The 14,017-nt window shown below is 42.3% G+C and overlaps 1 protein-coding gene across 1 annotated transcript in view; it reads left to right on the top strand.

Annotated features, from left to right (window-relative positions):
- ephb1 (EPH receptor B1) overlaps positions 1-13,651 on the top strand; it is an 85,276-nt gene extending 71,625 nt beyond the window's left edge. Inside the window, 2 exon segments of the mRNA NM_001140915.1 lie at positions 12,505-13,189; positions 13,495-13,651. Of these exon segments, the coding sequence (NP_001134387.1) occupies positions 12,505-13,189; positions 13,495-13,571 (762 nt within the window). The 3' untranslated portion in view covers positions 13,572-13,651.
- The last annotated feature ends 366 nt before the right edge of the window (positions 13,652-14,017 follow it).

Here is a 14,017-nt window from a genome sequence, read left to right as displayed (position 1 = left end):
GAAAACAGATGTTAGCCACTGCTCCATGATCTACCACCAACCACTCGACTTGAATCTTCTTTATTTCAATGGATTACAATACAGTATTTTTATGTTTAGGTGGCTAATGAGCACTGAGATGTTTTAGGAGATAACTAAACTAGTTCACATGTTTCAGCTAGCTAAGCTACCTAGCTTGAAGACATGGTATCAGTGCTTGGTAAACAACTAGCCATCTAGGAAGTTGATATAGTGTACATCAGTCCAATCAAAGTTACTGGGAATAAGATGTTGATTTATCCGTAGTCAATGACAATGGAGCACTGAAGAGGGGCTTTTGCTCTTGCTCTCCTAACAGGTGCTGCGGTGACGTAGTTTCCCCATGAGTGATTGAACCATAAGCCAATCACGCGCAACAAGAGAAGACCAAAGACACCTACGCTCTGTACTTTCCTCTGTCTGCCCCTTCACTACAGAAAGCACATAGCGAGGCTAAAACAGCTGCATTTTGAAGCTGCCTTACTCAACGAAAAATTTACCAAACAATAATACAATGGGAAAGGGATCACGTATGCTTCATTAGAGCAAGCAATTATTTTAATAAAAGGAATGTTTTTGCTTACTGATATGATATATTGTTGTGACATGAAATAATATAATTGCATGCAAATCTCCTGGCTATTGGTGGGGCTCTGTTTGTTTCCTATATTTCCTAACTCCTCATTCATACTGTAGGCGCTCGCTGGTAGCCTGGCTTTGAGTTTTCTGTGCCATGTTAAGTGGGGAGAGAGGATGTGCATCCGCTGTGTCTCATGCAATACCCCAAGGGTATACTTTAGCTTGAGCACACTTAGATTCCAATTTCAAGCTTGCCAAAAGATTAATTAAAACGCTTAGATATCGCTCTGAACAATTAAGTTCTACTTATGTGCTACAATAAGTGAAACATTAAACATCAGAATTGGTCAAATCCAGAGGAGGAAAAGAAATGCCAGAGGTCCTTATTTGCATGATCAGTTGTGAGAGCTTTAACGTGCCATTTTTTGTACACTCAAGATTAGATTCTGTTGATTATATGTGCATGTCATTAAGATTAATTAAAATTCACAAGACAGTGCCATATTCAGATTGACAGATTGACATAGATAGTGAATTAAATTGCATTTCCAAATGATAGTAAGTCTCATACTTGATCGATTCACACTTGATGATTATAGAAACTTATTCCGTTTTTTTTTATATAGATAAAAAGTAATTTAAACCTGTTTATTTTACAAAATGGAAAATTAATAATGTTCTGCAAAATTAAGCGCATTTAGGCCCTTAGGGTTTGCTGTTTATGGGAATTTAATTAGTGAGATTAATTTAAATGAATATAGATTACATGCAGCAATATTCAAATCTATTTTACAGATGAATGATCAGCAGCAACAGGAAATGTGAAAATAGTTCATGACAATTTTTGTAGGAGTTCGTAAGGGAAAATCTAGTTTGAAATTTTAAATTTAAAAATACAAACTTCAGAAACATTTTAAACACCAAATACACTACCATTTTTTATTTCCTGCATTTTGTTGCAGAAGAGTTCTCCTGCAACAGGGTGATCAAATTGAGATCCCACATGTCTAATTGGGTGTGGTTTCATACTGCCCTCTGTCAGCAAGTCATTTGGGCTCTCGAGTGGAGCAGCGGTCTAAGGCACTGCGTCTCAGTGCTAGAGGCCCTGGTTTGATCCCGGGCTGTATCACAACCGACTGTGATTGGGAGTCCCATAGGGCGGTGCACAATTGGCCCAGCGTTGTCCGGGTTAGGGGAGGGGTAGGCCCTCATTGTAAATAAGAATTTGTTCTTAATAACTGACTTGCCTAGTTAAATAAAAAGTCAATAATATCTTTGACATTATTATGAAACAGTTTTTTGAAATTGTCCCTCTCTCATTTTCATCAGATACTCTGAGTAAAACCAGTGTTTTTCTATAGTCTTCTACTCATATGGACACTGAGTCCCTATGGACAACAGAGGGAGATGAGGACTTAGCAGGGGTTTTCAAAATTGTAGGTTATAAAGTGAAGAACAGTGAGGTTTCTTCCTTCAGATGAATTGTGTGTGGTGAAATACAGGCATGAGGGTGGCTCTGTTAGATTAAACGTTTAGCGGGTCAGAGAGAAACAATGAATTGAGAAGATTGAACTGGGTACTCGTGTGTTGGTGTGTACGGGATGTACAGAGATTTGGATGAGTGTGGGAAAGAAGTGGGAACAGAGGAGACCGCCTGTGGAGCGCCTGTACCCCTCCATCATCCCTCCATCCTCTGATCCACAGGGAGAACTCGCTATGGAGTCAGAGTTTATCCCTCGCTCACATTCCCACCACACTCCTCTACACCTAGCCTTCTTATAAAGTCTGCTCTTCTTCCTCCCCAAAAACATGCATGACATGGATGTTGATCATTACTTGTTTAACCTGGGGATGGTGTAATAGAATCTGAAGTTAGATTAGACTCTTGTATCTGTTCCTGATGCTACACAGACATTTAGAGCCAGGTTCTAACTTCAGTCAAGAACCCACTGCAATTGTATCTAATATATTCTACTATTAAATACAGTACATACTATAATTCATTCAGTGGCAAGTTTATTAGGTACACCCATCTAGTACCGGGTCGGACACACCTTTTCCTCCAGCACAGCCTGAATTCTTCGGGGCATTGAAACATTGCTGAATTGGTATCAAGGGACCTAACATGTGCCAGGGAAACATTCCCTACACCATTACACCACCACCACCAGCCTATACCGTTGACACCAGGCAGGATGGGGCCATGGGCCCATGCTGCTTACGCCAAAATGGATTTGTCGGACCAGGCAATGTTTTTCCACTACTCAATTTCCCAGTGTTGGGGATCGCGTGCACCACTGGAACCACTTCTTCTTGTTTTTAGCTGATAGGAGTGGAAGCTGGTGTGTTCGTTTGCTGCAGTAGCCCATTTGTGAGAAGGACTTACGGGTTGTGCATTTTGAGATGGCGTTCTGCACACCACTGTTGTATTTACCTGTTCGTAGCCCACCTGCTAGCTTGCACTGCTATTCTCCTTCGACCTCTCATCAACAAGCTGTTTTCGCCCACAGGACTGCCACTGACTGGATGCTTTTTGTTTGTCGCACCATTCTTGTAAACCCGTGACTCTGTCATGCATAAAAAGCACAGTAGACCGACTGTTTCTGAGATCCTGGAACCGGTGCACCTGGCACCGACCGCTTAGGTCACTCGTTTTACCCATTCCAACAGAATGCCTCAATGCCTGTCTGCCTGCTTTATATAGCAAGCCATGCCCACTTGACTCATATTCTGTAGGAGCTAACCATTTTCTAATTGAAAACCCTCACACCAGCAATTACTGTTCTTTACACAGACACACACAATAAGAAACCGATGCATTTTTACACACGCAAACACACAGGATGTATTTCAGATCTGTAAAGACCAGAGCATATTGAGCACTCTGTCATGACTAGTTGATTTTAACTCCTGATTTTCTGTTTTTGAGCCCACAATATAACTCTCTGCTATGATAAGCTACAGGCCTGTATGAGTAGGAACAAACTGTTCCAAAACGCTGCTGTGGTCAAATAGCTTTTTGGTGTTTCATCCATCTTTCCTTTTAAAGCAATCTTTCTTTTTATTCATGATGAAAGAGGAACATTCTGTATTCTCACTGAAGGAGAGATTCATTTCCAGCTACAGTGCATTCGGAAAGTATTTAGACCCTTTGACTTTTTTAAAAACATTTTGTTACATTACAGACTTATTCTAAAATGCATTAAATAGTTTTTTTGTTGTTTATTTTAGCAAATTTATAAACACATGTAAAAATTTGTATTCAAGTATTCAAACCCTTTACTCAGTACTTTGTTGAAGCACCTTGGGCAGCGATTACAGCCTTTAATCTTCCTGGGTATGACGCTACAAGCTTCGCACAAGTATTTGGGGAGTTTCTCACATCCCCTCAAGCTCTGTCAGGTTAGATGGAGAACGTCGCTGCACAGCTTTTTTCAGGTCTCTCCAGAGATGTTTGATCGGGTTCAAGTCTGGGCTCTGGCCGGGCCACTCAAGGATATTCAGAGGCTTGTCCCGAAGCCACTCCTGCGTTGTCTTGGCTGTGTGCTTAGGGTTGTTGTCCTGTTGGAAGGTGAACCTTCACCCCAGTCTGAGGTCCTGAGCACTCTGGAGCAGGTTTTCACCAAGGATCTCTCTGTACTTTGGTCCGTTCATCTTTGCCTCGAATCTGACTAGTCTCCCAGTCCCTGCCCGTTGAAAAACATCCCCTAAGGCATGATGCTGCCACCACCATGCTTCACTGTAGGGATGGTGCCAGGTTTCCTCCAGACATGACGCTTGGCATTCAGGCCAAAGAGTTCAATTTAGGTTTCATCAGACTGGAGAATCTTGTTTCTCATGGTCTGAGAGTCTTTAGTTGCCTTTTGGCAGACTCTGAACGGGCTGTCATGTGCCTTTTAATGAGGAGTGGCTTCCATCTGGCAACTCAACCATAAAGGCCTGATTAGTGGAGTGTTGCAGAGATGGTTGTCCTTCTGGAAGGTTCTCCCATCTCCACAGAGGAACTCTGGAACTCTGACCAAGGCCCTTCTCCCCCGATTTCTCAGTTTGTCCGGTCGGCCAGCTCTAGAAAGAGTCTTGGTGGTTCCAAACTTCTTCCGTTTAAGAGTGATGGAGCCCACTGTGTTCTTGGGGACCTTCAATGCTACAGAAATGTTTTGGTACCCTTCCCTAGATTTTTGCATTCAACCTCATTGCTTGGTTTTTGCTCTGACATGCAATGTCAACTGTAGGACCTTATATAGACAGGTGTGTGCCTTTCCAAATCATGTCCAATCAATTTAATTGACCACAGCTGGACTCCAATCAAGATGTAGAAACATCTGAAGGATGATCATTGGAAACAGGATGCACCTGAGCTCAATTTTAAGTCTCATAGCAAAGGGTCTGAATACTTATGTACATTTCTAGAAACCTGTTTTCGCTTTGTCATTATGGGGTATTGTGTATAGATTGATGAGGAAAGTGTTTTATTTAATCCATTTTAGAATAAGGCTGTGTCACATCCTGACCATAGAAAGCTGTTATTTTCTATGGTAGAGTAGGTCAGTTTTTTTTTCTAGTTTAGATTTTCTATGTTGGTATGTTCTAGTTTTGTATTTCTATGTTGGACTTTGTGTGGGATGATCTCCAATTAGAGGCAGCTGGTCATCGTTGTCTCTAATTGGAGATCATACTTATGTAGGTGTTTTTCCCATCTGGGTTTGTGGGAGATTGATTTTGAGTAGTGTATGTTTCACCTCTGCGTCACGGTTTGTTGTTTTTTGTTCTTTAGTTTATGTGTATGTATTGCATAGTTTCACAGTGAAAATAAAATGTGTAACAACACACACGCTGCACTTTGGTCCGCTCCTTCCTACGACAACCGTGACAGGCTGTAACATAACAAAATGTGGAAAAAGTCAAGAGGTGTGAATACTTTTCAAATGCACTGTATGTCCACACTATCCAATCACACCCACCCCATCCCAGTATGTCTTAAGCAGCCATTCAAGATTCTAAGTTTCAAGTTTCAAGTTTTATTAGTCGTAGTTTTGGGATATGCATGGTATGCATGTTCTTACTTGTATGTTCCTTCTCGACAATGCAACAACAATAATACATAATAAAATATAACAATACGAACAAAAAGGAATATAATAAACATTTTAGCATAAGTATAATACAGGAAGGCACAATTTATAGTCCAATATTTACATGTCTTTTGGGGAAGTAGGGGATGGGCGGCAATGTATAATAAGTCTGGTAGCAGCAGTTATGATGTGTGTGTATAGCACGAATGTATATATGCGTGTGTGTGTGTGTGTGTGTGTGTGCGTGCGTGCGTGCGTGTGTGTGTGTGTGTGTGTCTGTGGTTGTGTGGATGAATGAGAGTGTGTGGGCTAAGGTGTGGAGAATCAGAGCAGGTGGTCAGTCCAGTTCAAGTGTTCAGCAGTCTGATGGCTTGTAGATAGAAACTGTCTCTCTGAGTCTGTTGGTGTCAGACCTCATGCTAATATTTAGGTTTCTCGATTCCATTCTTTTACGTTTAGATTTGTGTGTATTGTTGTGAATTGTTAGATACTACTGCACTGTTGGAGCTAGGAACACAAGCATTAATGCCCGCAATAACTTCTGCTAAATATGTGTATGTGACCAATAAAATTTGATTTGATTCCGCTTGCCCGACGGTAAGGGAGAGAACAGCTCATGGCTGGGGTGTTTGGGGTCCTTGATGATGCTGCATACCTTCCTCAGGCACTGTTTTGAGTATTTAGTATGTCTTGGATGGGTGGGAGCACTCAAACCTTCCACCTCCTAAACCACTTTTTCCTTCATAGACGGCCCAGATCACAGTAATGAGGAGGAAGAGCACTCAAACAGACCCCCCAGAGTTCACTAATTGAAACTAGTGGCCTCTCCTGCATATTCCCTCTATTGTGTCAGTCTAAAAGAGACATCTAACTTTAATCAGCGTCTGGCTGGGTTGGGGAGCATTGGGATGGGGAGCAGTGGAGCCTAGGCTCTTTTTCCCCTGCTGTTTCATTTATACACACTCTGTTACCTCATTAGGGTTGATGCAGGTGAGCCTGTTGATTCAGACTGTGGTGCTGCCTGCCTGCCGCTGACGGTCCTCATTATCACGCCTCTCTTCTCTTCCCCTTCTCCTCCGCTCACGGTCACACAGACAGAGTAATCCTGAGAGATAGGTGGAGAACAGGAGAGAGGAGGTTAGAGAGGGAGGGCACTTTTACTGGAACGAGGATGAACACAGTGGAAAAGAGGAAAGACATGGTCCAGTCTGATCATCCATGTTCACTCACTATGAAAACACACAGCTTTTACAGTACCATACCATAGTACGGTACGCTGTATATGTATCATATAGCACAGTGGTTCCCAACGCTGGTCCTCCAGTACCCCCAACAGCATACATTTTTATTGTAGTCCTGGACAACACACCTGATTCAACTTGTCAACTAATCATCAGGCCCTCAGTGAGTTGAATCAGGAGTGTCTGTCCAGGACGACAACAAAACTGTGTGTTGTTGGGGGTATAGCATTTGATGTAGTGGATGTTGTCCACTGTTTAAATTATTCACTCATATGCATTTACTCTCTAAATATACACATATGGATAGTACATCCAGCTCCAGAGGAGTGAGTGTGGCTTTCAGGTTTATTTGTAGAAGTGAATAAAGCAGCGGGACCAGAGAAGTGCATTACAACTGAGGTGCGGCAGGACGCCCCATTATTTCCATTATGGACCAGAACCAATGAGGTGCAGCTGAATACTCTGTTATTTTTACCTGGTGGGGCCGAGGCAATGAGGTGCCATGGGATGCTTTCTTCTTCTCTATCTATCTGAGAGGAGCACAGAGAGGAGAGGACACACACATACAGTACACAGAGAGTGAGACACTGCATCTGCTCCCAGGGCTGCTTTGTTCTCTCTCAGAAAGCCATCCATACATCAATCCAGCCACCCCCTCACTCTCTTTAGCTGCCTGCCTGCCTGGCTAAAAGGTGATGGAGAAACAGCTTAATTTAATCATCTCCACTGATTGTGTTTGCTGGGACACTCACGACAAGGACATGACAGGTTTTTATTAGAAGCCCAATTAACACTACCTCTGCTTTCTGTTTGGACTTTTGTTAAAGATTGAGCACCCGGCTTCCTGGTTATTAGGATCTGGAGCAGCAGCAGTTGAGACAGAATCAGTAGCCTAGACAGTAGCCTAGATCAGGTGCAAAATATATATATATATTTTTTACAGTGCAGGTGATGGAGAAGACTGGATCCAGAGATGTAGCCTATTTATCAAATATAAACATTTTAAAAATTATGAGAAATAGTGGTTGACGAAAAACATAAACATTTTGCCACTAGTAATATTATCTCAACTCGAGGACAAAGTGCAAAAGCGCTTAAAACACAGGACAAACACCCATAAACTCACGCCTAAACAAGCATCTCTCTGATTGAGGAGAACAGTTGGGCATCATGCCCTAACCTGGCATAATCCATTCACACCTTTAAACAGGGAAATTCTTAATGAACATTGATATTACACTTCAAAGGCAATACTAGCCTATAGCATGATTCACACCATAATGGCAATATTTTACCTGTTAATGAAAACAAAGACTTAATTTACATAAACATTAGTGTTTACAACAAACAATGAAATTACCTCAACCTGGATAAACCAAAAACGAAAGCCCCGTAAACTGTGGTTAAAAGTCGTGCTTGACCAGCACACACTCACCAAGGACCAATTCTTGGTGTTACAAACTAAGAAATACTAATGCTTAACATTTTGTTTGTTCTTTTAGCTACATATTATAATACATTATATACATACATTATAATACAACATGTTTGATGGGACAAGCGATTGCATAGTCATAGGTTAGCAGCAAGAATTATCAACAATGTTTGTAGCAAACACTTCTGTTTCTGTGGGGAGAAATTGTGGGAAATAAATGGCCAGCGTCACTTGACAATAGCTCACAGGCAAATCGTCACAGCTTCATTTAGGTGCAAATGTCTTTACAAAATGTGTTTACATAGTGCAAATGTGTTTAGATTAACTTTGTAGGTCTACACTTGTAGATTGGTGAAAATCCACTTTGAATTAGTGTAGGATAAATTTGACCATAATATGTCTTCAATCTGACACCATTATCATCTGAATGCTATAGGTCCATAAGTGTATCCAATGGGTCTAACCAAGGTAGCAAGCCTTACATCACCACTCGGAGTACTATAAGCAGGGTAGGGAGGTACCGTTGTATGAAATTGATTACAAAAAAACTCTAATCCGTTACATTACCAGCAAAAATATTTTTATCAGATTACAGATACTTTTGAAAAACTAGATGATTAATTCTAGGATTACTTTTGTTTTCTCAATGACATTCAAATCAGCATTGAAAAAAGGCAGAAATGTACACTACTGGTCAAAAGTTTTAGAACACCTACTCATTCAAGGTTTCTTACATTTTACTATGTTCTATATTGTAGAATAATAGTGAAGACCTCAAAACTATGAAATAACACATGGAATCATGCAGTAACCAAACAAGTGTTAAACAAATCAAAATATATTTTATATTTGATATTCTTCAAATAGCCACCCTTTGCCTTGATGACAGCTTTGCTCACTCTTGTCATTCTCTCAACCAGCTGAATGAGGTAGTCATCTGGAATGCATTTCAATTAACAGATGTGCCTTCTAAAAAGTGAATTTTTGGAATTTTTTTCCTTCTTAATACGTTTGAGCCAATCAATTGTGTTATGACAAGGTAGAGGGGGTATATAGAAGATAGCCCTATTTGGTAAAACCCCAAGTCCATATTATGGCAAGAACAGCTCAAATAAGCTCAGTTGGTAGAGCATGGTGTTTGCAACTGCAGCATGGTCTGTGCAACGCCAGGGTTGTGGGTTCGATTCCCACGGGGGGCCAGTACAAAAAAAAATAAAAAATGCATGAAATGGAAGAATGGAAATGTATGTATTCACTACTGTAAGTCGCTCTGGATAAGAGCGTCTGCTAAATGACTAAAATGTAATGTAAATGCAAAGAGAAATGGCCGTCCATCATTACTTTGAGACATGAAGGTCAGTCAATACGGAACATTTCAAAAACGGTGAAAGTTTCTTCAAGTGCAGTCGCAAAAACCATCAAGCACTACAATGAAACTAGCTCTCGTGAGGACCGCCACAGGAATGAGCTACTTCTGCTGCAGAGGATAAGTTCATTGGAGTTACCAGCCTCAGAAATTGCAGCCCAAATAAATGCTTCACAGAGTACAAGACACAGACACCTCTCAACATCAACTGTTCAAAGGTGACTCTATGAATCAGGCCTTCATGGTTGAATTGCTGCAAAGAAACCACTACTAAAGGATACCAATAATAAGAAGAGACTTGCTTGGGCCAAGAAACACGAGCAATGGACATTAGACCGGTGGACATTTGTCCTTTTGGTCTGGAGTCTAAATAGGAGACTTTTGGTTCATACCGCCGTGTCTTTGTGAGATGCAGTGTGGGTGAACGGATGATCTCTGCATGTGTATTTTCCACCGTAAAGCATGGAGGAGGAGGTGTTATGGTGTGGGGGTGCTTTGCTGGTGACACTGTCCGTGATGTATTTAGAATTCTAGGCACACTTAACCAGCATGGCTACCACAGCATTCTACAGCGATACGCCATCCCATCTGGTTTGGGCTTAGAGGGACTATCATTTGTTTTTCAACAGGACAATGACCCAACACACCTCCAGGCTGTGTAAGGGCTATTTGACCAAGAAGGAGATTGATGGAGTGATGCATCAGATGACCTGCCCTCCACAATCACCCGACCTCAACCAAATTGAGATGTTTTGGGATGAGTCGGACCGCAGAGTGAAGGAAAAGCAGCCAACAATTGCTCAGCATATGTGGGACCTGCTTCAAGACTGTTGGAAAAACATTCCAGTTGAAGCTGGTTGAGAGAATGCCAAGAGTGTACATAGCTTTCATCAAGCAAAGGGTGGCTATTTGAAGAATCTGAAATATAAATTATATTTGGATTTCTTTTTTGGTTACTACATGTTTCCATATGTGATATTTCATAGTTTTGATGTCTTCACTATTATTCTACGATGTAGAAAATAGTAATAAATAAAGAAAAACCCTTGAATGAGTAGTGTACTTTTTTTCTGCCAGAGCGAGTTTGACCACCTGTCAGAGATGACTATGATGACACACCAAATGCATTTGATGGATTGCGGGAAAAGAGCAGGAATTGATCCCCACAGTGGAGGTGTTATAATACCCAATTGTTTTTCCACAATTCATTTTTCCCATAGCGTATTTTAGAAACACTTTGGCAGTTTTAAAGCAAATTTTCTTGCAATTCTATATGTTTTGCTATGTCTAATGTGTACTCGTGGTATTTGAGTGACTAAAGAAGTACAATAATATCTATGAGCCTAAAAACCTGAATAAAAAAAACGTTAGCTGACACGGGTTAGTTGATCTGGACATTTATGACAAGTCTATAAATAGTTCTCTAAGGTATTCAATGACTGACATGACAAGAGGAACTGATGATGCACTACCAAATTTCGAAATTGCACCTTGTGCATGCTACTATTACAATGTTCAAGAGTACAGTAAGTCCCGTTTTTTGGATTCTTAAGGCAGCCGTCATGTTTGCTTGGTTAGGGAACAGTGAATGCATGGCACAGTTGTTGTAGCAGAGCAATTTACGTTGTGTAAAATAGGTCATCTGTGGATAGTGCGGACACGGATGGTCTCCTTAGCTTGGCTCTGGCTGCACTGAGCACCCCTCCTCCATCTCTCTCTCTGTGGCTGGTACCTGGCTGTATTAATATCTGCTTGGTGTTGAAAGGGACAAGTCGCTCTAATTCTGATGAATGGTCAGCCCAATGAAGAGGCGCAGAGCGAAGGAGAGGCGCTGAGAAAAAATAGAAGGTTTAACTTGTGTCAGGGCTCTCTGTAAACTCATTAATCATCTCAGCTCTCTGTGATTTGCTCCTCCTGGCCACTATTTCAACAGCGTCTCCCACAATGCACCGCTCCAGTTCTCCCCAGTAGCCACAACTCACCACGTTACCTCTCGTTTCACACAACCCTTATGCATCCCACATCCACACACCGTCATATCCATCTCTCCTCCCTGAAGAAGGCCTGGTTTGTTGGAGAAAACAAGAACTCCCAGGAGGTTGGTGTGTAGTGTCCTCTCCACTAGTGTTTCTGTATCCATGCCTTCCTTAATCTGCCAGACTATGGGCTGCTGTGGCCATCGAGTGGGCCGTCCCTTGGTCCAAGGAAATAAGGAGCTCATCATGTGGAGAAGTGGGCGTTTCAACATTATTAGGACCATTAGTAGATCATCATATTGCACATATACACAACACACACAACACACCCACATACACAATGTACACACACACATTTCTGTAATGATTATGAAGGATTTACCAGTGGTGTTAATGCACAGTAGCAGTGCTCCTGGTCCTTTACAGAACTTGTAATGTGTGAATGAATTAATGTGTGAATTAATGGTGTAGGGAAAGCATTGGCTGTGCTTAAGTCTTATCAGTGCTTTATGGCCGGCTCACAGCCTCCTAATGTGTGTGTGTACTGCTTTAATGCTGACTCCATTAACTAGGCAGCTCATTCTGAGGCTATGGGCCATCCTTTCCCTCAGGCTAATTCAATACCACGTATAATCCAACGTCTGTAATGCACCAAATGTCCTAATGTGGTGAGGCCTTGCTCAGTCCTACCTGCCCAAGATTGATTTTAGTTGGACCACTTGTCTGTGGTTACCTGGCTGTGCCTGAGTGGATTGTGTTGATTGATTGAAGCCTTACTCTAACTTGTCTCTGTGTTTGTTGTGTGTGTTCTCCACAGTGGGAGGAGGTGAGTGGTTACGATGAGAACCTCAACACCATCAGGACCTACCAGGTGTGTAACGTGTTCGAGCCCAGCCAGAACAACTGGCTCCTTACCACCTTCATCGACAGACGAGGGGCTCAGCGTGTCTATGTGGAGATGCGTTTCACTGTCCGTGACTGCAGCTCCATCCCCAGTGTCCCTGGCTCCTGTAAGGAGACCTTCAACCTCTACTACTACGAGACGGACTCGGTCATCGCCACCACCAAGGGAACCGCCTTCTGGATGGAAGCCCCCTACCTGAAGGTGGACACCATTGCGGCTGACGAGAGCTTCTCCCAGGTGGACTTCGGTGGTCGATTGATGAAGGTCAACACGGAGGTGCGGAGCTTCGGCCCGCTGTCTCATAATGGTTTCTACCTGGCCTTCCAGGACTACGGGGCCTGCATGTCTCTGCTGTCCGTACGTGTCTTCCATAAGAAGTGCCCCAGCGTGGTGCAAAACTTTGCCATCTTCCCCGAGACCATGACGGGTGCCGAGAGCACCTCCTTGGTCATTGCCAGAGGCACGTGCATCGCTAACTCAGAGGAGGTGGATTTTCCGATCAAGCTGTACTGCAACGGAGATGGAGAGTGGATGGTTCCCATCGGGAGCTGCACCTGCAAGGCTGGCTTTGAGCCAGACAACGGCAACGTCTGTAGAGGTGAGTTCAGTTCTCCTCACTTACAATAACCCCTATCACACCGGCGCTTTGTCTTACTGTGTCATACTGTTTTACTGAACATTTTAAGGCATTGTCTCACTGTGGAAACAGTGGTGAGGATAAATGAAGTAAGGGCAGACACTGGAACAGACATTTTGTTTCGTCTGGCAATAAGTACTGTCAGGGGATAGCTACTGTATGTGGGCGGCTAGCCAATCACAACTGTACTGAGGGACGACTGATTAGACCAGCAGCAGGCATTATATTTGAAAAGTTCATAATTGTAATCATTTTTTTCCATCAAGGGACAAGAAAAGGTTGTGTTGTCTATTGCCAGTCAGAAGCACAGAGGGAGCCAGAAGCTGATTGTACTTTATTTTGAAAATTCTGTTTTTGAATTGTGGTTATTCTATAAAGAGTAATTTAATTATCATTATCATGCTAATAAAGTTATTCAAAGTTATTACATTTTTCCATAAACTGTGTTCAGACCGATTTAGCTGTTTGGATTTTCCACTCTGCAGTATCTACAGTGAACTACCTGCATGGAATGTTTTCGTCACACAACACTATGTTCACAAATTACCATGTTTATCTTCTTCGTGTCATAGAAGGAGGACCTCTGTGTTCCATTCTTGACATTACTTCATTCAGGACAAACGTAAGCACGCACGCACGCACACACACACACACACACACACACACACACACACACACACACACACACACACACACACACACACACACACACACACACACACACACACACACACACACACACACACACACACACACACACACACTTTTAGACTCCCATATCTTCTCTCA

This window comes from Salmo salar, chromosome 23 (genome assembly GCF_965601325.2).
Source record: "Salmo salar chromosome 23, fSalSal1, whole genome shotgun sequence".
Taxonomy (NCBI): Eukaryota; Metazoa; Chordata; class Actinopteri; order Salmoniformes; family Salmonidae; genus Salmo; species Salmo salar.
Note: the sequence above shows the minus strand (reverse complement) of the source record. Positions and strands in the feature narration are given on the sequence as shown.